The following is a 26,742-nucleotide window of genomic DNA, read 5'->3' as shown; positions in this document are numbered from 1 at the left end:
CTTTTGAATTGCTTACTCCGCCATCTGCCTTACCCAGTCACCTTTGATATGCCCCTGGAACATCAGTAACTGCTCAATGTCTACAGCTTTGCATTAGTTTTGTCACCCTACTGAGTTTGGTTTCTGCTGGATCTTAGGTCTGTGGGTTCCCCCAAATCAACCATTATAGACCCAGTTATGAAAAGGAAAGTGATGAAGCAAATCAGACTGAAAAGCACAAACCAAGTGTGTCTGTCTGGCAGGTGAAGGATTAAGCCACATCAGTGCTGGACAACACTGGATGTGCCACATGAACAAGGAGCCTATACATATTGCTATCACTTGTATAACTCTTTCTGCTAGCACCAACAGGCTCCTTAACACAGCTTCTCACAGGAGCACCATAATATTGAGAACATACATAATACCAGTATCAAAAGCGAGAGAGTTGCCAACTTCTGATGCACAGTTTCAGATGGTGCTGCTACTAATCTATGTATTGTGCATTTATCACTCGCATGTTATAATTACTCATAACTCGTAACTACAGTTCATGGCACAGTGTCCATGAACCCACCCTCCACCGTAGCATCTGTAGATGCAACCAAGTGGAATAAACATGCTTTGAATTTAGCAATCTTCCGAATGTACTGCCTTTGCCAAAAGTAACCAGGCTATGTGGATTACTTCTTGCCCGTAGTATAAGGCCCTACAGGCTTCACTTAAAATCAAAGGGCCTTTGGAGGTGAGGACAAGGCTTCTTCTTACCTTACAAAGACTTTGAGCTTGATGGGTGGCATAACTGTTCCACTATATGACAGAAGCAAATTGCACAGCTTGGTTACTTTTGGCAAAGACAGTACCTCTTCATGCTACCACTGACTGTGAAATAGGAAGGGAAACCTACCAACATCTGCACTGATGGTTCGCAAGGCATCCCTGCCCACCACTTCGAGCCTGCGCTGTTTGTGCAGCTTGACCAAGATCATAACTGTGGTGAGAACAAACATGCCTAGTCCTGCAAGGCTGGTGATAAGGATGAGAGTGTTGGTTCCAGCAGCAGCCGAGCTTTCTTGCTTGGGGAAGTAGTAGTTGGGTGTCAGGCTGCGCCACCAGTTGCTGTCCCTAGGTGGTAGGTGACCTCCCGAACCAGGAACTGCTGTTGTTAAAAACACACACAAAGGAAACCTCAGTTGTATGCATGCTACAGCACTGGCCACAACGCTTCTTGAGAGCCATACAATCACTTCACACACTGTTAAAATTTCTGGTGACTGTGCATACACTATACCTAAATACAAATGATGATGGGACATAGTAAATCTGTTCAGCTTATCAGAAGTTCAACTCAACACAAGAAGCTGAAATATCCGGTTATATGAGAGCATATAGGCACCAAGAATAAATGAGGAATGAAACAAGCTGAAATAAGGAGCTTTCAAAGAAAAACGTAGAAAGCAGTCCAAGGAATATTTTCAGAAATCCTACATGCAACATCTTCAGTCAGTTATTTCGTTGTGGGTTTTATCCTTTTCTGTGTGACAACTACTCTTATGTCTCATAGGTATGGGTTGGGCTTTTTGGCGTAAACCGAAAAAAAAAAAAGTATGCGGTATTCAATTTTCAAAACTCGATGAAGGTCAGTACTGCAGCATGCCGCAGCTAGCTGGCTATTGAGTAGGAGTTCCACTCAATAAAAGGAGAAAGTTAACAAAGTTCAGGAGCCAGGGGAGTAGCGAGATGGTGATGTACCACTGGATTAAGAAGCGCAGTTGTGTGTTTTTGAGGCATTGCTCTGCTACCTTACAGGCTTCTGAAGACTGGGAGGTTCCACACTATGGACAAACATCGCCTGATAGCATAGCGCTGTTTGCTGTCGTTACCTGCTTAGGGCAGTTACTTGGTTAAGCAGGTTTCTCACTGTATATGAGGACACTCGGAACCATGCATAAGCATCATTAAAAAGTTGAAAAGTGTCATGATCTGGCTACCGCAATGGTTAAGCGGCAATTCCATTGCTGTTGTCAACATGCACATCGTCATGCCCTGCCCTCTCGTTCAACCCAAGCAACAACTGAGCAATAACGTGGCAATCTACATGTGTTTTCTAACAGGTCCATCATTCAATTTGTTACTTTTTTTGGCAATAATATTTCCTTCTTTAAGCACAGCTTTACGAGTAATTAACAACAATTTGTGTTTTAATTTAATTACTAATAAATTGAATGACAAGCAGAACGTACCATCTTTACCAAAAGCAACTGAGCAGCCATGATGGCAGTGGGAGCGGGCTCTCAGCCAAGCGGCGGCACTGCGGTCCCTTGCGCTGGCCATTGCTCACCGGCTGCGAGTGTAAGCTAGGTGATGTAAGCCTGCACTCTCGCCCTCCTTTCTTAGATGATAACAAGTAAGCAGATAGTATGTGCAACGAGCAATTTTGCGCCTTTGGAGTGCTGTCACACTGAGCGAGGGCGCAGGCTTACGTCAGCTAGTTTACACCTGCAGCCGGGGAGCAGCGGCCAGCGCTGCGCTGAAGAAGCAGCATCGTCGCTCGGTTGCAAGCCGCTCCGGCAGGGCTGCTCGGTTACTTTTGGCAAAGACGGTACCTAAGTAACCTAACCACATGTCATATGCAAGGCCAGCTGCAATTAATTCACCATTGTTCTTGCCAGGCTAGAATGCCTGCATGCACAAACTTGCTCAATTAAGCCCTTAACTTCCCTTTCGTATTGTTCCACTTTGTTCCTTGTACAGACCTACACAGTCACTGAAATTTATTGGCCTTTTGTTGCTTTTGCACGGTAGTTAATGTGGCACTGCTAGAGTCCATGTTAACCAGGGTGCACTAGTTGAATGGCTCATGTTAACATTGCACCTGTGAGACTCTAACAGATGTGCTCAGACTGTTCAGTTTTTCAGGAAATATGGCTGAAAGAGTTCACCTTCAAGGGGTTCACTGTGCAGTTTTATTCGACGTTTATGTCAACTCACAGTTGCAAGAAAGGGATACAAATAAAGAAATGAGAACAGCAGTGCTGACCTGCAGCTGAAGATTTGTTTCTTGCTGTGGTTGATAACATGCACATGAAAGGGTACAAAACATAATGTAGAAGGATTATGGACCAGCAGGTTTATCTAGAATTATGCACATTTCTTACATTAATAGTTACAGAGCATGCATTTTTACCAAGTAGGTTTAAGTTTTGTGGGCACACAAATTGGCAACCTGTGCAACCAGGGAACTGAGGCTTTAGCTCAAATGTGAAGTGCAAGATGGTGCACAGGGACCAACTGTATAAGCACTATACTGCTAGGCTTGTGGGTACAAGCTTCAATTTATTCAACAGACTATGCTTATTTAAAACGATCCTCTGGTACTACAAACATCGCATAGGCAGCACATGCAGAATGTTTACCCATCATCTACGGATGAGTTCTGGCATGTATATCCTCCCTAGCCTTCTGCCAGTCTTATAGTTGATAACTAGACTATGCTGTTTGAACACCAATCCTAGGGGCATGTTTACTGCTTCATCTGTGCCCACGAGTGACTCATCTTTCCATATTTTTAAGCAACACTTGCTGTTGGGCGAACAACTTTTATTTCGAAAAGAGGCAAACACGTATTTAAAAGGGGCATATAAGGCCACATGACCAAGGCAAAAGGACTGCAGGGAACAAACAAACAAACAAAAAACCAAAAACACCCAAGCGAATCAAAGGATCAATTTGAAGGTCTTAGCAACATTCTTTAGCATGCTAGTTTTTTCTCACTTTCTCACTTCTACGTTTTTTTGTGGGTTTTAGTCAGTCATCGCTGTTTTACCTCATTTTTTTTTGTCGTGTTCACTGTTGGGCTTTTATCCTCTTACCATCATTCCAACCAGTCATGTTTTTATGCGATGATCGCTGTTTTAAAATTTTTTTGCCATGTTCTTTGCTGGGCTTTCATCATTTTTAGTCTTCATATTGTTACCCGTCATTTCATTGTGATTTTTAGCATTTTTAATTTTTAGCCATGTTTTTATTTTATTTTTCTCGCCGTAAAAATTTGGATTGTGCCATTGTTCAACCTTCAAATTGATCCTTTGATTCACTCCGGGGGTTTGTTCTCTTGGCACTGATTCGTTCTTTTATTTATCTATTTGAAAATACTGCAGCCCCATTCTAGGAGCTATAGCAGGAGTGGGTACATAAGATGGGGTACAATTCCACACATAAAAGGGTAAATTGCAAGGATTACAAATATTGGTTGTTCTTTGAAGAAAAAGTTCTCCAAGTTCATTGGTGTGTGTGGGCGTGGTAGTTGGTCTGGAGCTATCACCCGAGCTGCTGCTTCATCCCTTTTCAGAGCTTCACCCTTTTAAGATTTCATTTGGTTTGCGGCCATGACTTTTCTTTTGCTTCAGTCACAGGTCTCTGTTACAGCTGGGGTTTTGTATTCTTTTTTTCTTTTGTTTCTTCCTTCCTTGCAGTCCTTTTGCCTTGGTTATGTGGCCTGATATGCCCCTCTTAAATATGGGTTCGCCTCTTTTCGAAATAAAAGTTGTTAGCTCAGCGCTCTGTCCTGTCGTCCTCTTTGTTCTTGTGCTCCGTTGGTTCTTGTGCTGTGTACTGCATCCATATTTTTGTTCAGTTTTATCATGTCCATCACATATTCTTAACTACTGCTTTTGGGCACCGCTGATTTTAGAAAGTTTGATGACCTAGCGTTGTGGACAAAAATGTTGACTTGGGCGACTGGCTTTGAGAAGCTGTGACGGGAAAGTGATGCGTACTGAGGCTTGCAAGGAGCTTTCTTCAATAGAATACTATCCTGCTAGGATATACATATAGCACTACAGCTATGCCTTGTACAAGCATTACGACCATGTTAAACATTGCAGGTTAGAGCTCATATTTCTATCTTGTCTTTCTTGCATCCTTCCTTACGCTGCGGGCATCATAAATATTGCACCAACTAGCTCTACTGAGTGCACATATACTTGAATGTCCATACCAAAGCAAGCAGACTCGTCTGACCCGTCACCGCAGTGGTTGAATCCATCACAGTGGAGGATAGACTTAATGCACCTTCCATTTCCGCACTCAAAATCTCCTGAAGATTGGCACTGTAATGCTGAAAAAAAAAAGAAATAAAAAGACAGTTGGATTAGTTACAACAATTTTGTTATGTATACATTACAATGGCCCGCCGCTGTGGCTCAGTGGTCTGGTTATGGTGCTCGGCTGCTGACCCAAAAGACGCGGGTTCGATCCCGGCCGTGGCGGTCGAATTTCGATGGAGCCGAATTTCTAGAGGCCCGTGTACTGTGCGATGTCAGTGCACGCTAAAGAACCCCATGTGGTCGAAATTTCCGGAGCCCTTCTTTATGGCGTCCCTCATAGCCTTAGTCGCTTTGGGACATAAAACCCAATAAACCAACCAACCAGCATGCATTACAATGATACCAGTTAATTTCCTTAAACCACAGAGTCACTGGAAAGGTGACTGTGGTTGTACTTTTAGTGAAATGTTAGCAGAGGTGTTTTTGCATACATGTGGTATTTCTCAGGCTTTGCTTTTTATCACTGTCACTTTATCGTACCGCTTTCACTTAGTGTACCCTTTGATATTTTAGAACTGTGGTTGTTAATAAATCTGAAACTGTGTAGTGCTACAAAATTTACATACACTTTTGGCTACAACTGATTCATGCAAAGCTTCAGCAATGTGCATTCAATATAAAATGACATGAGATGTGGAAAACATGTGTAAATAAAGAAGTTGCACTAGAATACAGTACTCTGCAATCATTCAAGAGGCAAGAAAATCTGCATCATTCATTTTTTACATTCCTCATGATAAAAACCGATGCTGGAGGCAGAAGTGAAACCAAATTACCTGTTTTTTTTATGTCCCAAGAATAAAACCAGATTGTTAAAAACTTTTACGAAAAATTTATGAAGTGAGAAAAAGCCTGCAGAAAATAAAATTGCATCATGCAAGACAACCCATCGCCTTTCCAGGATGCATGCAGTGTCTTACTTTCTAACAGTGACTGTTACCTTGTGCACCATTTCTGCATAGAAATGAGCCCCCCACACATTAGACTTATTGACCAAATGTTTTTCCATGCAACTGCATTACAGGAGGTACTTACTTTCATAACTAAATATTGAGTAAACAATGGCCAAACGTGACTTGTTGCTGAAGCTGCCCTGGAGCCGTATATAGAAACCAACATTAGCTGATATGATGTACTCTTGGCCCTGTGGTGTCTTGTGGCTTTGGTGGCCTGCCAGGGACTCAAGCAAGAAAGACACAGATGTGAGACCCTGCCGAATCTCCAGGCTTGACTCCGGACCTGCAATTAAAGATAGTTGTGTGAGGCAAGTGGTGCAAGAATCTCATTAAAAAAAATGGAAGTGTTCAAGCCTTTGGAGAGCTATGCTTATTTTAAGTTTGAGGCCTGTGCTAATATTCAAGCCTGCTCCACTTGTACCACTGGAGTCTGGCACCTATTGCACGTATCAGGAAAAACAAAGCTATCTGCATCCGAGCACTGTTTGAAGTTTCCTATATCAGTTTTGCGTGAAAAAGTCATCTACTTAGAATGTGTATAGTTGGCAGCTTCACCTGTTTCGGTATGCAGAGCTATAGCACAGCTTTGCACCCTAGTTTGCCAAAACATCACAATAGGCAAAAAATATGATGCGCCTGAAGATAGCACATTGCTGGGCAAGTTGGTCATTTAACCTTAAGAAAGAAACTGCGCAAAAACGGCATGGACGGGACACTCCCATACTTTCTCGTTGACGTTTTTTTATGCAGTTTCTTTTGTAGTGAAGATGTGCCTGCTTTTTATTTCATAATATTCTAATAATTTACTAATAATGGAATAGTTTAATTTGCTGTTACTGTCAGCTATAATAACTCTAGAGACCTTAAATAAATATCCAGTTATTAAGAGGTACAAACGTAAGCATGCTGACTACTTTTAATTTAGAAATTGCATCAAAAAAATATTCTACAAGACTTCTGTTTTTGTTAAGGTGGTAAGATTTCTATTTTGTTAATGGCCAATTCGCTCATAATTTGCTAGTTTTTCTTTTTCGTGATCCTCAGGAATGCATCTGTCTCATAGCAAAAATTACAGCGATGCAGCAGAAATTTAGAAAAAATTTTTTTCTTTATATGGGGTCATAGAAAATTGTAAGCGAATCACGCTTCTGATGTTCCCAGTGAATAGCGAATTCACTGGGAACATCAGAATTCGACAGTGGAGTGCTGTCATCTTGCTGTCACTTTTGAGAGGAGACATCAGAGCTTCCGCTGGTCACAATGCGCCATTTCTCTGAACAAAAGCAAAAGCAAACGAGAAAAAAACATTGGAGTTGATTTTCTCAGCTTTAATTTTTTCTGCGATTGCTATCACTCATCCATTCGGCACTTCATGACGAATGACAGTATAACGATTCTGTTCATTGTGCATGAGTTTTGAGGCATTCAGGAGTGTAATAAAGCTCTCTATTTTTGTATGTATACGTGCAATATATTTTGAAAGTTATTTTTACAAGATGAGTTTTCACATTAATGTGCATGCTGGCATTTAGCTTTTATTTTGATGAGTATTGGGCATCTAAAAAAGAATTAATAGCTTTGTTGCACAGAACGGGCTTTGTGAACATGCTGACATAAAATCCGAGCACTTTTTTCTTAATTATTTAATGCCCTGAGGCTGACTTTATGATTGTAAAGGTGTCAATTGTAATTACTTAAAATAAAGCACCATTTTGGAATCTGCATAAAAAGTTATATATTTGTGCCAAATGTGGTTGCATTTTATTGATAAATAATGAAAACAGTTTTAATTGCCGCATCCCCCTTAAGCTTTCCACAAATATGCTAACTGCTTGAGGCTTTTGACTGGTCTACAATGAAAATGGCTGTTAAAATAACATTACAAAAACAACAGTTATTCACTGAAGTGATGCCTTTGTTCAACAGCTGTTATTCTAGACCAAAATTACTTTGCATGAATCATCAATAGTGGAGAGAATAAGCATATTTAATGATGAACCTAGTGAATCTACTTGTTTATTGCAAAGCCTGTTTTTCTGCAGAGACCAGCTTAGGCTGTTTCAGTTTTAAGTGCGTTCAATGATTGTTGCCTTACCCATTTCTTCAAACTGGGCCACTCGCACAGAAATATGCGTCTCATAAGTATAACTGGTACTAGGACGAAGAAGCCAGATGCAGTCAAAGTTGCGTGTGTAACCAGGATTTGCCATGTTCATCATAGTAATTGCACCACCAAGGTCTTCCACCACACCACCACAGTCTGAAACAAGAGAAAACATCCTTATGGTTCTTCATCCTTAGCAAGTTAAAGCAGCTTAAAATTTAAGCAGGAAAAACAGAACTAAAGGCAAAAATTTAAAAAAGACAAAATAAGTTCAATCATGCATTTGTGTGCCTGTAAGCTCATCTTGTTTGTCTTCTACTTATTGTGAAAATGATACAGGAGTTTTCTGGCGAGTTCCCTTTACTATACTTAGTGAAATAAGTTCTGCATTATACCTTCTTTCACTAAATGTTGAGTTAATGGTCTCCAGTTTTCACCTATAGAGAGACTAATATGGAACCTCATGTAACAGCTTACACAAGGTGGCACATAACTAGACACCACTGTTGCATCTGATATCATATTCATTGCAAGCCATAACTGCAATACTTTTGAACTTGTAATGTGCTTCACACTGTTGTCAGTAAGGTCACGAAGTAACCTAGGTCAATTTCTCTTTGATTAAATATCTTTTATGCTGAAGTTGTGCACATATTTTGCTTCTCTTAATAAAATCTAATGAAGCTGTAACGTTGATTTAATGCTGCTTAGTATGTTAGTATGTTATATATCTCAAGCTTATACTGCAAGGACATAATTAAAACTTGATTAATGCTTCAAGTGACATCTTTGCTCTAGTGACATTGATCCTTATTGCTCTGTATAGTTATTATTAACACCTTGCTCACTTTGCAAAGTTGCATTGTCACACCATGATTTTCAGAGTCAGTAGGTTGTACTGAGCACTTTCAGCTCTGCATTAGCTGGCAGAGGCCAGCCATATTTGGGTTCTGAAGAGCTCATATACAAGGCAACTCTTTGTTTGCCTTTCTTTTTTTTAGCACTCGTTTATGAACTGGGCAGGAATGTGTTATTAAGCGCTTCGGCTTTTGCTGTTGGGCAGTCACTATAACAAGAAAATAAGATGATCAAATTACCTGTTGATGGTTTATTGAACCAGTACTTTTCAGGATCTGCGAGGAAAGAGATACCCAGTAGTCAAGTGCCGCACTGCATTCTTTTCCTGAGGGGACACATCATGCTAACAGAGTTCCAGGGGGGCAGGCAGGAATTGCAATGGCAACAGTAATCAGTATTTCATTACAGTATACCGGGTGTGTCACATAATGTGTTCTGCAATTTTTAAAAATGGACTTTTTAAGTTAGAAGAGCGTTTTTTTTTTTTTTGCCATAGCATTGTCAGTGGTACAACAGTCAAGTTGGTGGTAAATATTGAAAGGCAAACAGCGCAAAGACAAAGATCCGCATTCACCTCGCATTCGGGAGGTGCTAGGTTCGATCCCCAGTGCGGCCGGGTACCCACCATTTTTCTAATGGGTACAAGATTTCCCCCGGCCAGGTGCTCGGCTCTTCAGGGGTGAGATGCTTGGGAAAAGGGTCTTGCACCAAACCGTTGCGTTGACGGGTCAGTGATTCGTCCTGTGTTTCTTCTGCTCCGGTCTTTGTCTTTGCGCTGTTTGCCTTTCAATTTTCAGTGGTATAGCGCATCAGAATACAGCTAAGACATGCTAACTAGTAGACTGGTTAACTAATACCGAATAGTTAACTTTTAACTATTACTGTTAGTCTCCTTATTTATTAAAAGGCATGTAGCCCCCGGTAAGTAATATCCAGATCAGTTTCTAGAATTACAAAACCACAGTTGCCCTCGGCACTGTGGCCCAATAAATTTTGCCCACAGCACAACAAAATACATGCACTTATTTTGGTGCATGTATTTAGATTAGGCAAACGAGGGGGTCTTTTGCAGGAGGTTTGAAGCATTTGAAAAGTCGTCTGTAGCCGCTTTATCAGTGATCACAAAAAGCTTGGTTTGGCCACTAAGTTTGAACACTTTCGTGGTCATCATCATCATCATCAGCCTTACTACACCCACTGCAGGACAAAGGCCTCTCCCATGTCTCTCCAATTAACCCTATCCTTTGCCAGCTGCATCCACCCTTTGCCTGCAAACTTATTAATCTCATCCGCCCACCTAACCTCCTGCCGCCCCCTGCTACGCTTACTTTCTCTTGGAATCCACTCCGTTACCCTTAAGGACCAGCGGTTATCTTGCCTTCGCATTACATGCCCTGCCCAAGCCCATTTCTTTCTCTTGATTTCGACTAGGATGTCATTAACCCGTGTTTGTTCCCTCACCCACTCTGCCCGCTTCCGATCTCTTAACGTTACACCTATCATTTTTCTTTCCATGGCTCGCTGCGTTGTCCTTAACTTAAGCTGAACTCTTTTTGTTAGCCTCCACGTTTCTGCCCCGTAGGTGAGTACGGGTAAGATTATGCTGTTGTACACTTTCCTCTTGAGGGAAATTGGTAAACTGCCACTCATGATCTGCGAGAATTTGCCATATGCGCTCCACCCCATTCTTATCCTTCTAGTTATCTCCCTCTCATGATCCGGATCAGCTGTCACTACCTGCCCTAAGTAGACGTATTCCGGCACAATTTCTAGGCTCTCGCTGCCAATTGTGAACTGTTGTTCCCTTGCTAGGCTGTTGAACATTACCTTGGTTTTCTGCATGTTAATTTTTAGACCCATTGATCTGTTCTGCCTGTCTAACTCATTGATCATGATTTGCAGTTCACCTCGTGAGTGACTCAGCAAGGCAATGTCATCAGCAAATCGCAGATTATTTAGGTATTCTCCATTTATTCTTATTCCCAACTGTTCCCAATTCAGGCCTCGAAATACCTCCTGTAAACATGCGGTGAACAGCCTGACGCCCTTCCTTATTGGAATTTTATTGCTGACTTTATGGAGGACTATAGTAGCTGTGCAGTTGCTATATATATCTTCCAGTATTTTGACATAAGGCTCTTCTACCCCCTGATTACGCAATGCCTGTATGACTGCTGAGGTTTCCACTGAGTCGAATGCTTTCTCGTAGTCAATGAAAGCTATATATAGACCCTTTACCACTTTCGTGGTAAAGGGTCTTTAAACCTCCAGTATAGTGCTTAGAACATACAGTATATTCTAGGCACTATACCTCCAGCAAAACACTCCCTCACATCCTTTGCCGAATCTACATGGCCATGCCGACATACGAGATGGCGCCACCGGTGCAATCTCTGGGAGAGTAGCTTGTTTCGTTTTGTCGTCACCACAGAAGATGCGAATATCCGACTTCTTATTGGCTGAGGCAAGCACCTCAAACAGTTGTGGTATAAAACAATTCTGCCGACCAAATGCCATTTCTGTGCTGTGTTCTTTTAATTCACCAGAATGACAGCGAGTGACTAAACAGCTATTGCACCTTGGGAATATAGCACGCGCCGCATATCTGATTTCGGCTCATTGCTGCGGCTGTGGACGAGACAGCCGTTGCTCCGTTGTGCCCCTCCCCGCTTGCGAGCCCTGGCCACTCATTTACGCGCTGTGTCTTTCGCCCAAGTTTCTGCACAACGTTGTTCATCCAAGCGACTGACACAAGTTTCACCTGCACATGGAAACCTCGGAACTGGCAGCGAAATTTCCCAAGCCGTACGGCAACACCCTAACATAACAGTGATTGAAGGAAGCAATGGTTCTGTTTGCTGCATCTGTTGCGCTGCGGCTTGAGCGGGCTACGCATCTGCGTTTGGGTTATTGTAGTGCAGGAATGAAAAGATCCAGAAGCAGTCTCACACGGACACCTGGACTGTGCCGTGAAGGAAAGAAAGAAATTGACCATGATGCAGAGTGGCGTTGCGAATCAGGCGTGCGTATCTCGTCGTGTACAATGCTTTTGAGAGAGGGAAAACGCAGAAAGACTTCCGTGTGCTATGCAATGTCAGTGCCTGTTAATGAACCCCTCCTTGGTATTCACCTACGAGCACTAAATAATTTATAATCGAATTTTTCTCTCATGCTGTTATAGCTGCAACAGCTCTGTGAAGAAAGTTCCGTATTGGTCACGTGAGACATGAAAAACTGCAATATAATTGCTGGTTTTTCATTCGTTGTCATTCCAACTATTGAGGCAGGCTGGCTTTAGCGTTATAATGAATTAAAACAACGAACCAGCGATTATATAGCAGTTTTTTCATGCATTGCATGACCTATACGCAACTTTGACGCCATAGCATGGGAGAAAAATTTGATTATAAATTATTTAGCGGTCGTAGCCGACTACCACATGGTAATCCATGTATAATAATGCCTTACGCATCATTACAAAGAAGAAAAAGGAGGTACGGTTTAACTACTGCTGAACCTGGTTAGAGAGCGAAAGCTGTAGTGTATCAGGCATGTAGACTCGGCTTGGCGTCTGTAAAGTTGAGTGCGTTCCGCACACTGGATAGGTACCCGCCTCGATGGTTCAGTGGTTAAGGCGCTCGTCTACTGAGCCAAAGTACCCAGGTTCGAACCTGACCGCGGCAGCCACGTTTCAATGGAGGCGAAATGCAACTGAGGGCACTTCAGTCTACTTACGTGGAGGAATGCGAAAGCATGTGTTTTGAGGAAAGGAAACACCTTGGACGAAAGGAAAGGGCACAGTAGCTCTCAGATCATCTCAATGGATTTCTCAACCCCTCGAAAGCATGACCTCTAAAAACATCCACCCAAAATTTAGGTATCTAACAGCCGCAGCTATGCACAGGTGGGGAAAGACACACTGCAAAAAACTTGTCTGCTTCTTTTAGCATTCTGCAGAAAGCTCCTGCATGGCAATCCTGTACACCATCAGCTACCGTACTGCTGCGAGGTTCGAAACGATCAAACTGGGGTTGCTCGTGGCCCAAAAGGCGGTGCACAAAGGGAGGTGGGGAGGGGGCAGCACACCCCGCCTGCCTAGTAGGCGTGAGTAGGGGATAAGTTTAATCACGTGCACTACCCTGTTTACCAGAAGACATGAACTGGAGGGCGTTGACAAAGTTTGTCTTCTCTGCCTTGGGGCTGGGGTCATTACCGGATTCTCCAGACCCTGTTTATGTGGCCGTGACGCGATGCGACCGCCATGTTGTTGCAAGCCATGGTTACCTTCATAGGCACGCCGCGTTGTTAACGCCGCATATGTCCGCATTGTGCCCAGTGTCCATATTTTACCCGGTGTTAGCGACCACAATATAGTTGTGGCTGATGTAAATGTTGAGAATGTATCTGTTCCCAAAAAAAGCTGCCAGAAAGGTGTATGCATATAGTAGAGCAAATTATGACGCAATAAATTCGGCATTTGAAACTTATTTCCCCACTTTTGATACACTAGCAGATGAACTGAATACTGAACAGTTATGGAACACGTTTAAAGAAAAACTTTTTTTTCCTGCGTGAAACTTTCGTTCCCATTCGAGTCTTGTCATCTAAACGCACTAGGGATAAACCACGGTTTAGCACTCAGCTGCGCACTCTACTGCGACGTATAAGGCGAATGTACAGGTAATGTAAAAAAACAATTCTTTGGAAAACAAGAATGAGCTAAAAAGATTGAAACTTATTTATCAAATTCTAGCTAAAGTAGCTAAGAATTCTTACTTCTCGAGCCTTGGTAAGAAGTTGGTAGAGGACTCGAAACAGTTTTGGCGATACGTTCATCTCAATTGTAAGGAAAATACATATATTCCTCCTCTAAAATATTCTCACACAATCGTTGACGATGATGCGTCTAAGACAGCCATCTTTAGTAACTATTTTTCGTCCGTGTTTAGTCAAAGTTGTTTGCACGTTGTTAACACGGTTTCTTCCACTGAAGCAGAAGTGATGCCTGAGGTCACTTTTAGTGTGCCTGGTATTCGAAAATTGTTAGAATGCGTCAAACCAGCTAAAGCGTGTGGCCCAAATGATACTCCAGCAGTGATAATAAGGAACTGTTCGGCAACATTATCACTATACTTTCACTGTTTATTTCGGAAGTGCTTAGTTGAGAAAGCACTACCTTGTGACTGGAAATTGGCACATGTTAGACCTGTTCATAAGAATGGACCAAGAAATGACATTGAGAACCACAGGCCAGTGTCTTTAACTAGTATAACGTATAAAATATTTGAACATGTCCTTTATAGCTGTATAATGACACATTTGGTTAAACATAATCTTCTGCATCCTAGTCAACACGGATTTCGGCAAGGTTTTTCTTGCTCAATGCAGCTTGTTGAGTTCACGCATGATTTGGCTCTAGCAATAGATAAGCATAAAGTAGTTGACTGTATTTTCTTAAAAAAAGCATGAACACCCAATGAACATAAATACCCACGAGAGCAGCAGATTGGACAGCCGTCGCCGTAGCTCAGTTGGTAAGAGCACCGGACGCGATATTCGGAGGTCGTGGGTTCGGATCCCACCGGTGGCAAGGTTGTTTTTTCTGCTGCTTTATAAGTAATTTTCTTTAAGCGATTTATTAATCTAAGTACTGTAATATCCCACTGATAAGCACAACACATAAAAAAAAATATTCCCCTATGCACCTTGGTTTCGGTGACTGTTGGCTCCCTTCATAAGTTTGTCAAACGGGCCCCTCATTTCCTTTAAACTATCTGCTAATAGCTTAACGAGGGTCTCGGTTCTGGCAGTCTTGATGCCATAGGTAGCTTAAGAGGGCTCTCGCACAGTTTCCGCCCTCGCCGTTAGATGACGTTCCACGTCACGCCCGCGGTATTACAGGACGTGCTACGTCCGCCGCTATGGTCGAGGGCGGCGCTGGTGAACACTCTGAAGGTTCGCTTACACCCAATGAACATAAATACCCACGAGAGCAGCAGATTGGACAGCCGTCGCCGTAGCTCAGTTGGTAAGAGCACCGGACGCGATATTCGGAGGTCGCGGGTTCGGATCCCACCGGCGGCAAGGTTGTTTTTTCTGCTGCTTTATAAGTAATTTTCTTTAAGCGATTTATTAATCTAAGTACTGTAATATCCCACTGATAAGCACAACATATAAAAAAAACATTCCCCTATGCACCTTGGTTTCGGTGACTGTTGGCTCCCTTCATAAGTTTGTCAAACGGGCCCCTCATTTCCTTTAAATTGTCTGCTAATAGCTTAACGAGGGTCTCGGTTCTGGCAGTCTTGATGCCATAGGTAGCTTAAGAGGGCTCTCGCACAGTTTCCGCCCTCGCCGTTAGATGACGTTCCACGTCACGCCCGCGGTATTACAGGACGTGCTACGTCCGCCGCTATGGTCGAGGGTGGCGCTGGTGAACACTCTCAAGGTTCGCTTACACCCAATGAACATAAATACCCACGAGAGCAGCAGATTGGACAGCCGTCGCCGTAGCTCAATTGGTAAGAGCACCGGACGCGATATTCGGAGGTCGTGGGTTCGGATCCCACCGGCGGCAAGGTTGTTTTTTCTGCTGCTTTATAAGTAATTTTCTTTAAGTGATTTATTAATCTAAGTACTGTAATATCCCACTGATAAGCACAACACACATAAAAAAAACATTCCCTTATGCACCTTGGTTTCGGTGACTGTTGGCTCCCTTCATAAGTTTGTCAAACGGGCCCCTCATTTCCTTTAAATTATCTGCTAATAGCTTAACGAGGGTCTCGGTTCTGGCAGTCTAGATGCCATAGGTAGCTTAAGAGGGCTCTCGCAAAGTTTCCGCCGTCGCCGTTAGATGACGTTCCACGTCACGCCCGCGGCATTACAGGACGTGCTACGTCCGCCGCTATGTTCGAGGGTGGCGCTGGTGAACACTCTCACGGTTCGCTTACACCCAATGAACATAAATACCCACGAGAGCAGCAGATTGGACAGCCATCGCCGTAGCTCAATTGGTAAGAGCACCGGACGCGATATTCGGAGGTCGCGGGTTCGGATCCCACCGGCGGCAAGGTTGTTTTTTCTGCTGCTTTATAAGTAATTTTCTTTAAGCGATTTATTAATCTAAGTACTGTAATATCCCACTGATAAGCACAACATATAAAAAAAACATTCCCCTATGCACCTTGGTTTCGGTGACTGTTGGCTCCCTTCATAAGTTTGTCAAACGGGCCCCTCATTTCCTTTAAATTGTCTGCTAATAGCTTAACGAGGGTCTCGGTTCTGGCAGTCTTGATGCCATAGGTAGCTTAAGAGGGCTCTCGCACAGTTTCCGCCGTCGCCGTTAGATGACGTTCCACGTCACGCCCGCGGCATTACAGGACGTGCTACGTCCGCCGCTATGTTCGAGGGTGGCGCTGGTGAACACTCTCAAGGTTCGCTTACACCCAATGAACATAAATACCCACGAGAGCAGCAGATTGGACAGCCGTCGCCGTAGCTCAATTGGTAAGAGCACCGGACGCGATATTCGGAGGTCGTGGGTTCGGATCCCACCGGCGGCAAGGTTGTTTTTTCTACTGCTTTATAAGTAATTTTCTTTAAGTGATTTATTAATCTAAGTACTGTAATATCCCACTGATAAGCACAACACACATAAAAAAAACATTCCCTTATGCACCTTGATTCGGTGACTGTTGGCTCCCTTCATAAGTGTGTGTGTGTATATATATATATATATATATATATATATATATATATATATATATATATATATATATATGCTCTTCGCCTCAGTGTATTGTAGTCGTCATGGAGAGCGCGAAAGAAACGCAACGACAGAGCGAAGCGAGGAAGAGAGAACGCGCTCAAGAGACACCAGAAGAGCGCGCCGCACGACTCGAGAAGCGTCGTAACGAAGATGCAGCTAAAAGAAGTCGTGCCATGTCCCGGAGTGACTCTTCAACTGCGGAAGAGACCGTTTTGAGTTCTCAAGAGCGTCGGAATGAGACGCTGCGTAGACGACGTGCCGAGGAAACGAAGCTTTCGCAATTCAACTAGGTTTAACCAGAGCTAAACTACAGCCAATTTTTCTTCTCTTGGCTGCCCCGCACCAAAGCGGGTCTGTTTAAACTTCGAAAGCAAAACAATCTCGTTTATTGCATACCGCTCGCCGAATGTCACGCGATACCTTCTTTAGCTCCAGCTCTAAAAATGTACGACAGCGAGCGACAGCAAACTGCAGTGGTTAACTGTCCATAAGTGTTGTTCCATGCCAAGTGCCGTGTTCTGCGGTGACGAGGCGGCGTGAGAGCTCAACTTCAAAAATTCTTTTCTCGCTGTAAAGAAACATTACGTGGATAAAAATTTCAGAAATGAAAAGCAATAAACTGTTCTATGTAACCCGCTATTGTTTAACTTGGGCCACCTTAGGGTGAAATGAACGATTGTTTTTTACTGAAAACACTTTTTTTGCTAATTTAGTATTTTTTGTACTCTGATGTACGCAGTTTCATCAACTGCAACATTGGTTATAGGTACTAGACATCTAGAGAAGCAAAACGGCTATTTCCGAGAGCAAGAAGATGTTTAAAAAAGAAAACAAGAATGGTACATTTCCATATTTTCTTTCGATCTTTTAAAAATATTCGAGATAAAGCTGCATGCTTCAAATTTTATCAAAAGCCAGAATCTGTGCAAATGTCAATGAAAATGTGAAGTGCTTTCTAAAAATTTGAATTTTTTATTGATTATTGAGCAGTGCCTTGTTTCTCGCCTTTTCTAAATATTCAAACTGCGCTCACCTCACGAATAAATTTTTTCGGCAAAAATATTTCAGGCTTTTATTACGCACACTTAGGCTAACTTTACGTGGGTTTTTTTGAACAAATTGGAGATTTTCAAGCGCGACGTCTGGGGCGTTTGGCGTGGAATGGACCCTATAGCGTTGCGCCCTAATGGAGCAATACGCAGGCGGCCGCGATCTATTTGCAGCACTTTCGCGTGCTTTAATTAATTATGCATGTGAAGAAAATTACTATCAAAGTAAAATCATTCCGGAAATTTCGTCGCTAGACACGTTACGTTTCCCAGTTCGGAAACTGACATCACTGACCAGGCAGCCAGAAATGTGCCAGCGTTGCAGGAAGTGTACAGTTCGCACTCACAGTTGACGAACGTGTACTTCGCGCGGAAGCCCAAGTCTGGGTACTCGTCGTTGGCGCGGAAGCGGACCACCAGGGTGGGCCCCGCGGAGGCCACGATGGGCGGCCGGAAGGTGTTGCCGTTGTAAACGTCCACGCGCGAGCCGTTATCCAGGACTTCGACGTAGGACCACGGCGACAGCTGGAAGTCGGTGAAGACCAGCTGGACGAAACCGCGCTCGTCCAGGTTTTGCATCGTGTGCTCGGAGCTGTAGTCGCTCGGGTAGCCGACCGGAAAGTGCGGCGACTCTACGAAGCCTGATGCACCGCCCTTGTGCTGGTAGTCCACTTGACCCTCGAGCTTGTACTTGTTTTCTGCACCAAAGAAGGTGGAACGGTTCACTCGGGCAAACGTCGGCTGCATGACCGTGCGGGGAGCACTACGCCAACGAAAATGCAACGACGTGTGTATCGAATACCGTAAACGACTTATTTTTCGCCACGTCAAAATTTCGCGAATGCGGTTTAATTAAGTCATAGTTAAGGAATATTTCGCTAAGCAGACGTGGCAGGCCACTTTGTCCTCTCCTCTTCCAGGAGAGAGTATCCATATGGTTTGCAGCTGCATTTATACAATAAGAAATGATAAACTGCAGCAGACGTAATGCGGAGGAAACGTGACGAAGCCCATTCACGTTAATACGCCTCCGGTATGCTAAAAACGTCTTTACGTAGCAGGTGGGAACGCATTGACACTAGCGAACGTGAACGAACGAAGGAGTTTCCGGCGAAAGACGCGAATGAGGGCGTCAAGACCGCGGAGCGCGAAAGGACCATTGGGGGCCGTATTCCGTAAGCTGTCCATTTTAAAATGGTTATTTCGCGTCCGTCTGGTCCTCTGTCATTTCAGGCATCTGTGGAAAACGACCCGGCCATTGGGTAGAAGGCGACCGGACCTCACCGTTGGCTGCATATATACCGCGGTCAATGACAGCCAGTGGGCAGGTCCGGTCGCCTGCTGTTGACAGAGCGCTGCGATGCACCTCGCCAGCGGCTGCGATGAGCAGCCAACGGTGAGGTCCGGTCGCTTTCCACAGGTGCTTGAAAGCCGTGGGTATATGCGAGTGATCAATGACAGAGGACCAGACAGCCGCGAAATGGCCATTTTAAAATGGACAGCTTATAGAATACGGCCACTGGTTCTATTTTTTACCCATTTACACGGTGGGCTTGGTTCTAACAATTTGTAAAGGCAATCATGACCTCCCGTTCCGCGCACTGCAATTCCCTATTTGCAATGTCTAAAGCTGGTGCGATGTTCTTTAAGGGAAAGGTTTGTTAGGCTTGTTGGTTCATGTCTTGGTTTAGATGGTTGGTAGTAAAAAAAATGTAGCTCCTCGAGAAGAGCAGAGCAGAACATAGAAAGAGAAGGGATAGGCAGTCCCGTCTTCTTCTGTGTCGTAATCTTGTTGCGCTTCAGCCCAACCCAAGGGCTGAAGGCTCTCTCCTTAAACGAGGTCGATACTATATAATATTTCAGTTTTCGCCTTCCTCATGGTCCAGGCATGTGCCAACCACAGCCTCATCCTCCCTTGCCTAGTCTACTGGAAACCATTATGGCTACGCCACTGCACCGCATCTGCACGGACCAGCATGCACACAGTGAGGGAACGTGGTAGTAGGCAAAAGAGGAAAGAAAATTTTTCAGCAGCTTGCACTTTTCCTCGACGGCAAGCCGCTTCGGCTTACGCGGCCAGAAGCATGCAGCTATTTCTTTGCATAAGTGCTTCTGCGCTAAGTAAATATGGCGCGGTGATACCGTCTCTGTGCTCAGGTTGCAAAAGTACCCGCTTCAGAGCGTCCAAGGTAGTGCCGCCTTTCTGAAGGTATTCCGTTATATCTCAGTGGCCACTCCCGCAGCTCCGAAGCAGCTGAGCGACAAATATCAAAGTGGTGCGCACTTGAGCGCACCAGGAATGCAAATAACGGAGCTGACGTCAGTCCCCCTGTGTCCACTGTATACATTGGAGATGAGTGGTCAAAGAGTACCTTTTTTACCTAACCAAGCGCGTCTAAGTGGCTAAAATGTTCCCTAAATAAAACGTAATTTGATTATTGGACACAAACACACACGAAGAATGTCGCGGCGCCGAAGGTGCATCCGTCCGCCCAAAGCGACATGGTCGGTTTCAAAGCTATAGGCCTATGAAGTATACGGCACCCTGTGTGCAGGATGCCTTTCATTAGCACAGATTTAAGAAAGTGGGTTTCTTTATTCTGAGCAAGCGCCACTTTGAAAGCACTTTCTGCTGGCGTTGAAGGGGGGCCGCATTCATGTTTAGTAATAGCGAAGGGTTGAGCAATGAGCCATTTCCTACAGGTTGATGGAAGAGTTTTCTTACAAATGGGAATAGGCGAGCATTCTCAGAAATTTGCGTAGCCTATAGCCTCAAAGGGCAGATGTGGCATGTACGTACCTATACAGGCGCAATTAAGCAGGGGAAGGAAGACAAACATTTACGCACCCAGTCGAAAGCGCTTGCTAACATTTCGCTACTTTCTTTAACGCCGTGCTGCCGTCTGAATTCAAACTAGAAACAAAGCCTGGTGTGAACGGCGCACGCGTGGCGCGTGCTGCTGGTGCTCCGAATAAGCGCGCGTCGCCATCAGTACGCTCGAGCGGTCGCCATCTCGTGCTATTTCGACGTCTCACACGTCTTCTACAGAGTGCAACAGCTTGAAAGAAAGGCTGCCTGAAGACCAATAGGCATCTTACAACCTGCCACTTAAGCATGCATTCCCGCCTTCACAGGTTCACATCTGACCAACATTTCTTCGGCTAGTTAAACTACGGTTAGTATGGTTAGTTCTGTAAAGTGTGTTATAATCAAGGTGTCGAATCGGAACTGAAACTGGAACCTAACCCGTATTTTTGCCCGGAACCGAACCGAATCCATATTTTTTCGCCATGTTGGAACTGAACCCGAACTGAACCCGAAAAAAAAAAATCCGGTTCGACACCCTGGTTATAATTCGTATGCCTTTCATACGCACTGTGTTGATAGCTCGTTCCTGGTCCTGCTCTGTGCACCCGACCGTATGAGCTTTGTAATGTGATCTATTAAACGTTGTGCTCTTTCGTGAGAGGCATGTAATCCTCAAGTCTCGGCATATACTCCGGGCCCCTGCCTCGCACCTTGCATAACAACAATACATTGTCCCCTAGAAAGAAAGGCACAGGAAGGTGCTTTTCCGCATCCTCGATTTCGTCTTTTCACGGGAATTACACTCCAGTATTCGCAACTCGTGAGTAGGCTTGCATGATCCAACGCTTAGTCTGTCCGCGTCGTCTCTTTCCTCTCGCTAAGCAATTCCACCCGTTGCAGGTGTCCTCAATCGACCTCGCACCACACTTTCAAAGAATGAGAGCGGAGGGGAGAAGAGGCAGTTGGAGGGCTGGTCCTCTATTTTTCCCTCCAGCAGTCAAAACAATCCGAGTCATTTAGCACGCTCAGCGGCGGCAGGTCGCCTCCCAACCTCTTCGCTCCCTCTCTCTCTCAGCAAAGACGTCGAAGAGGCCGATGTCAATGAATCCACGCGCAGGTACGCGCTGCATAAGTCTACGCACTGCGGGGCTTTCAGCGCTGCTTCCCGAGCGCGACAGCGTATGCATCCAGCGTAATACCACCAGCCGCGCTGCCTGTCACGTCCTTTTGGAGTTTGCAATCATTGCGCGAGCGCGTATAATGCGGGCGCGCGTCAACCCGCGTCTTTGCGTTTTGCAAGATTCGTCGGGGTGGCAGCGCGTGAAGCCCGCAGCCGCACAAGCCGCATGGCCGACGCAGTTTCAGCATTTCCATATAGCGCTCCCTCTCTGGCCGACGGCGGATTACGCCGTGCGCGCTCAGCCTTGAAGGTCGACTTACCCAGGGAGGTAAACTGTATGCTGAAGGCGTCGGCGTACGAGAAACTGTACAGGAAGTCTATGGAGAGAAGCTTGGTCTTAGACTCGTACTTCTGGACCGTTTGATTGGACCGGATGCCGCAGAACTCTTGACCGGACTTCCCAACCGTCGGCTCTTTCACCCATACATAGTCGCACCTGTTGAGAACAAAGAAAACAAGAAGGGGGAAAAGTTTAGTGATTATTTTATAACCTTTTCACCCAGCTAACGTGACTGCTAAAGGCTTGCCGATAGCGGTGTGCGTATATTTGAGATTTTCGGACGCATATTTATGCTCCGCTTTTACTCCATAATTTTATATGCGGTACTTTCAAATACTTGCTCGCAGTCGAATACTCAGGGAGTATTCCGATCATTGGGAACTCACCATGTTTGCATTGTCACCGTGTGCTTATTTCTGAATTTATCTGACGTGCGGTTCCTTAACAGTCATTAGTGCACAATCAATCGGAATTTCGATGCTCAACCAGTCGTGCCCGGTTCCTTTGCTATACATTATCAATATTGTCATCATGACAAATATGATGGTGACTATTCGTCTGGCTGCTCCCTAGCTGAGGACAGTTTAACTCATATTCATTAACTACAACATTCTTTTAAAAACATAAGTCGAATTTGTAGACGCTCTTGCCGCCTCTGTTATTCCTCTAATTTTTAGATGCAGGAAGGATTCAGCATTCGTTTTGATATTTATTTTCCGTTTTTTAATATTCGATTTTAAAAGCTCACTATTTCCGCACTCTTATTGCGTGATGCTAACTAATAATAGAAAAACAATTACTATTATTATCGTTATTATAAATAAACGCCTTCAAAACATTAATCTCTGGCCATTCAGAGCCTGGAAAATTTCTAAGCGTTTCATGCGTGCTTACAATGTGCGCTCCCATGCATACTAGCAGCGAGAGCCGTTGCTTGCGCCTGAACACCTGCAGTATGCCTAGAATACTCTCACGACCCTCTTTTTGATGTATGTTTTCTATACTTTAATGCGCTTTTCGATATGGGCTTGTCTTTCTGGCAGGTTCGTAGTTAGCGTTTGCTTGTATTTTATGCAGCAATACTTGAAATGTACTTTTATATTAATTTTATACATTCCTTGGCCTTGCTGGCTGTAAGTGACTAGTACTTTACAAGTGAGTTTATATGTATTTTATGCAGCGATTCTTGAAATGTACTTCTATGTTGCATTTACATTCCTTGGACTTGCTGGCTGTAGATCGTACTTCACAAGTGATGCAAAGAAATGAAACATTAATTAGCCTGCAGTCTTCTATTACAAGACAAATGCTGCATGAGAAAAAAAAATGCCTATTTTTCCTTTGGCGAAAAGTTCCCACCGTGGATATCCTCTGCCTGAAATATGCAAAATATGCAGCAGATGACTTGAAAAATTTTACTGATAAAAGAACCGACTTGATAAAATTCTGTTAACCACGTTCCCACAATTGGCGATACTGCTGTTTCCAGCGTCGGAAAGTGCGGTTGCGCCTTACGCAAACGATGAAATTTGCTGTAGATTTTCACGCTTCCTTATTTTCGAAAACTTTTGAAGACGACAGTACAAGTGCCCAAAAAGTAAAAACTGAGCACACGAGTGCAGAAAACGCGCTGCGGCGCGCTCTAGCGGCGGATGCGCGTGTATACAGCATGAGTGCGCGAGGCATATCCAGCTGACGAGTGTTATACACTTGTGATGTATTAGTACCTCGGGCGAAGCAGCGCAGTTGTAACGGGAGAGCGTAAAGGAGCTCGTGGCGTCGTCGTCGCCAGTCTAAAGGCTGGTTCACATGCAAGCGAATTGAGCGGCGCGTCGCAGCGAAAAATTTTAAACTTCTTGGAACCTCGCCGCTTGAGCCGCTGCGGCGACTCAAAATAGGCTTGCGTCGCGGCGGCAGGATTCGCTAGCGTTTTCACTTGCATGTGAAACAGGGCTGCCGCGGTTCCGGCGCGTCGTTCGTGCCTGAAAAATCCCAGGAGCACCAGCGGTGGAGGCCTTGCTCAGCTGCTCCGTCAACGCGCAGAACTGGCACTCGCCCCTCCCCCTCCTCTCCTGGCACGCAGCTGCCGATAAGCAGCAGCAGCAGCCCGATAACGCTATCGCGTTATACATTTAAAGGGAATGCTTAAGCATCCTCCAAGTTTTTTTTTCTATAGACACGTGTTCTGTTTTATTTTGGAGCATCTGCCCACAATAGAGGTTATTTACTGCAAAAAATACAAAGAGGAATGAAGAGATGTTTCTGGTCGCGGCAGCTGCTAATATCGAAGTACCCGAGCTGCGACAGGCGGAAATAAAAGGGAGAGGAAAAGAATAGCTAGGTGAAGTACCGAGAGGTGCGATAGCGAGAAAAGACAGGGAAGAATTATGTACGTTATTTACAAAATATAGAAAGGTGAACAAGCTTGCGCCGCTCGCGCGCGAGTGTACAGGCTCACCTGTACACGCGTATGGTATTTTTTAAAGCTGAGCGCCTTTTTTTTTTTTTTTTGAAAAAGCCGGAGTCAGCTGAGGAAGTTTCCTCTTGTAAAGGGACGCGCGTTCGACGCACACCTAGCAGCGGCGTACATCTTTTAAACTTATTCGAGGTAAAGGAGGCAATGGCGCTCGCGCGGAAGATGCGCTCCTAGCGAACAACAAAAAAAAATTCAAAATTCCTTTCGTCGGCCACTTTCGAGCACTTTCGGTTTCTTGTTACGCTTTTATTTTTTTCTCTATAGGATGTGGTTAGCGACAGCAAGGCATGAAAAAAAATTTAAGACAACAAGGGGGGCCAGCACTAGAGTGGCCGAATAAAGGCGGCTCGCTGGACGCGTCGAATTGGGGCACTCCGCAGCCGGCTCAACTTTGCCGGGGTTTACTATGGATGGCGCATCGATCGACAGAGAAGCAGACCAGGGGTGCGGAGCGACTTGAAACTTGGCAGCAGACCTCAGCTGAGAGCGAGGCGAGGAAAAAAAAACACGCCAAGCCATCGGTCGACTGCCGCTTTGGTCACCGGGCTGGCCTGGGTAAATTGACTAAGGGCAGAAAGTGACGCACGCTCTCGCCTCTGGGACGCCGCCGCCCCGTCGGCTACTGCGCGAGCTCCTCCTTGACAGAATTCGCTCCAACGGGGCATTGAACTGGCACCTCCCCCCTCCACCTCTCCCCGCCGCGAAAGGGGAGCAAAGTAATGCAGAATGGAGAAGCTGAACTGGCCGAGAGGCATTGCTTTCAAGCCGTTTCCCACTGAGAAATGTCTTTGCCCCACCTCGCGAAAGAAGGCCAGAGAAAGGCGATAAAGAAATTTTGAAATAGGCGCCGCGCATGTATGTCGAAGAGTACGACTCGTCGACTACCGAACTCGGTTCGCCGGCGGGAGCTGCTAAGGGCTGGATGGAAAAAAGGACGGCACGAGAGAGCGTGAATACAACGAGTAGGACGCTCCTTTTTCACCCCCTGAGAGCGACGCTTTGCTCGCGGCCGCACTGTGGTGGATCGCATTCGTTGCTATTTTTACAGCGACTGCTGTTAAGCGCCCGTTCCTGGATTTCGCGTCGTAGTAGTATAGTATAGTACGTCGTAGTCATCGGCGCAACCAGTGGGTGCGCTGCCATGGGAACTACTCGGATGGTGGTTACCGTGGAAGGAGGAGGGTGTGGCGAGAGCGTAGGAATGCGTAACCGGAGGGTGGTTACCACAGGATCCACCCAGAGAGTGGTTAACGTGGAAGAAAGAGGGAAAGTATGGCGAAAACGAAGGAATCCATCTACGGCAGATGCCCGTCTATGTGTTTAGGTTTAGCTTTATGGGGGTTTAACGTCCCAAAAGCGACTCAGGCTATGAGGGATGCCGTAGTGGAGGGCTCCGGAAATTTCGACCACTTGGGGTTCGTTAACGTGCACTGACATCGCAGAGTACAGGAGCCTCTAGAATTTCGCCTCCATCGAAATTCGACCGCCGGGGTCAAACCCGCGTCTTTCGGGTCAGCAGCCGAGAGCCATAACCACTGAGCCACCGCGGCGGCTAGAAAAGCGAGCGTGCGTGCGTGTTGGTAGCTACTGTCTGCTGATCGTTGGCTCATCGCCGTGTTTTGAACCATCCAGGTGTATTGTCGCCTCTGCATTTGAATATTTTATCCTTCGAGGCGCGAAACATCCCATACTGCGCCGAGTGAAGCTACGTTCAAATAAGAGGTTCAATGACTTTTCCGACGCCTGTTGAGCCTTTGTCTCTGTGGCATACTCAGAGCTTGTGTCCAGTCATTGCAGTCACCAACGTACCCACTAAAACACGCTAATCAGTAGCCATCACCGAATATACCAACGCACGTTTGGTCACTGTATATGTGCTCGTGATATTCACATCTTCCTCAACGTGTTGTCAATGTGCGCAGCGAGTTCGACGGCGAATGAGGCGCGTTAGTTTTAACTGCCCGACTTATTAGATAATTAGCCTGCGGCAGGCGTTGAGAGCCGCCAACGCTATAAGGTGAGTCGGGAGTACCAGGCCGCGCTAAAACGAGGGATGCAAGCGCGTTGAGTGTCGCCGAGTGCGTTATCATTTCATTACAAGCGTCGCTCGACAAGCAAAGGTGAGCTTCTCGTGAGGTTCCAGGTTTTTATTCATGCGTTAGCTCAGACACC

At 45.1% G+C, this 26,742-nt stretch overlaps 1 protein-coding gene across 2 annotated transcripts in view; it reads right to left on the bottom strand.

Moving 5' to 3' along the window:
• The window catches only part of Culd (CUB and LDLa domain), a 124,100-nt gene that overhangs the window by 5,257 nt on the left and 92,101 nt on the right, over positions 1 to 26,742 (bottom strand). Inside the window, exons 5-12 of one of the 2 annotated variants that reach the window (XM_077647923.1) lie at positions 22,075 to 22,250; positions 18,173 to 18,523; positions 9,245 to 9,280; positions 8,139 to 8,303; positions 6,123 to 6,326; positions 4,979 to 5,098; positions 3,020 to 3,043; positions 887 to 1,138 (exon numbers count right to left, since the gene is read on the bottom strand). In XM_077647923.1, the coding sequence (XP_077504049.1) occupies positions 887 to 1,138; positions 3,020 to 3,043; positions 4,979 to 5,098; positions 6,123 to 6,326; positions 8,139 to 8,303; positions 9,245 to 9,280; positions 18,173 to 18,523; positions 22,075 to 22,250 (1,328 nt within the window). The remainder of the gene's footprint in view (positions 1 to 886; positions 1,139 to 3,019; positions 3,044 to 4,978; positions 5,099 to 6,122; positions 6,327 to 8,138; positions 8,304 to 9,244; positions 9,281 to 18,172; positions 18,524 to 22,074; positions 22,251 to 26,742) is intronic. The other variant, XM_077647924.1, reaches the window with a different exon arrangement.

Source organism: Amblyomma americanum, chromosome 1, assembly GCF_052857255.1.
Source record: "Amblyomma americanum isolate KBUSLIRL-KWMA chromosome 1, ASM5285725v1, whole genome shotgun sequence".
In the NCBI taxonomy this organism is placed as follows: domain Eukaryota; kingdom Metazoa; phylum Arthropoda; class Arachnida; order Ixodida; family Ixodidae; genus Amblyomma; species Amblyomma americanum.
The sequence above is the reverse complement of the archived record's forward strand: the minus strand, read 5'-3'. Positions and strand labels throughout refer to the sequence as shown.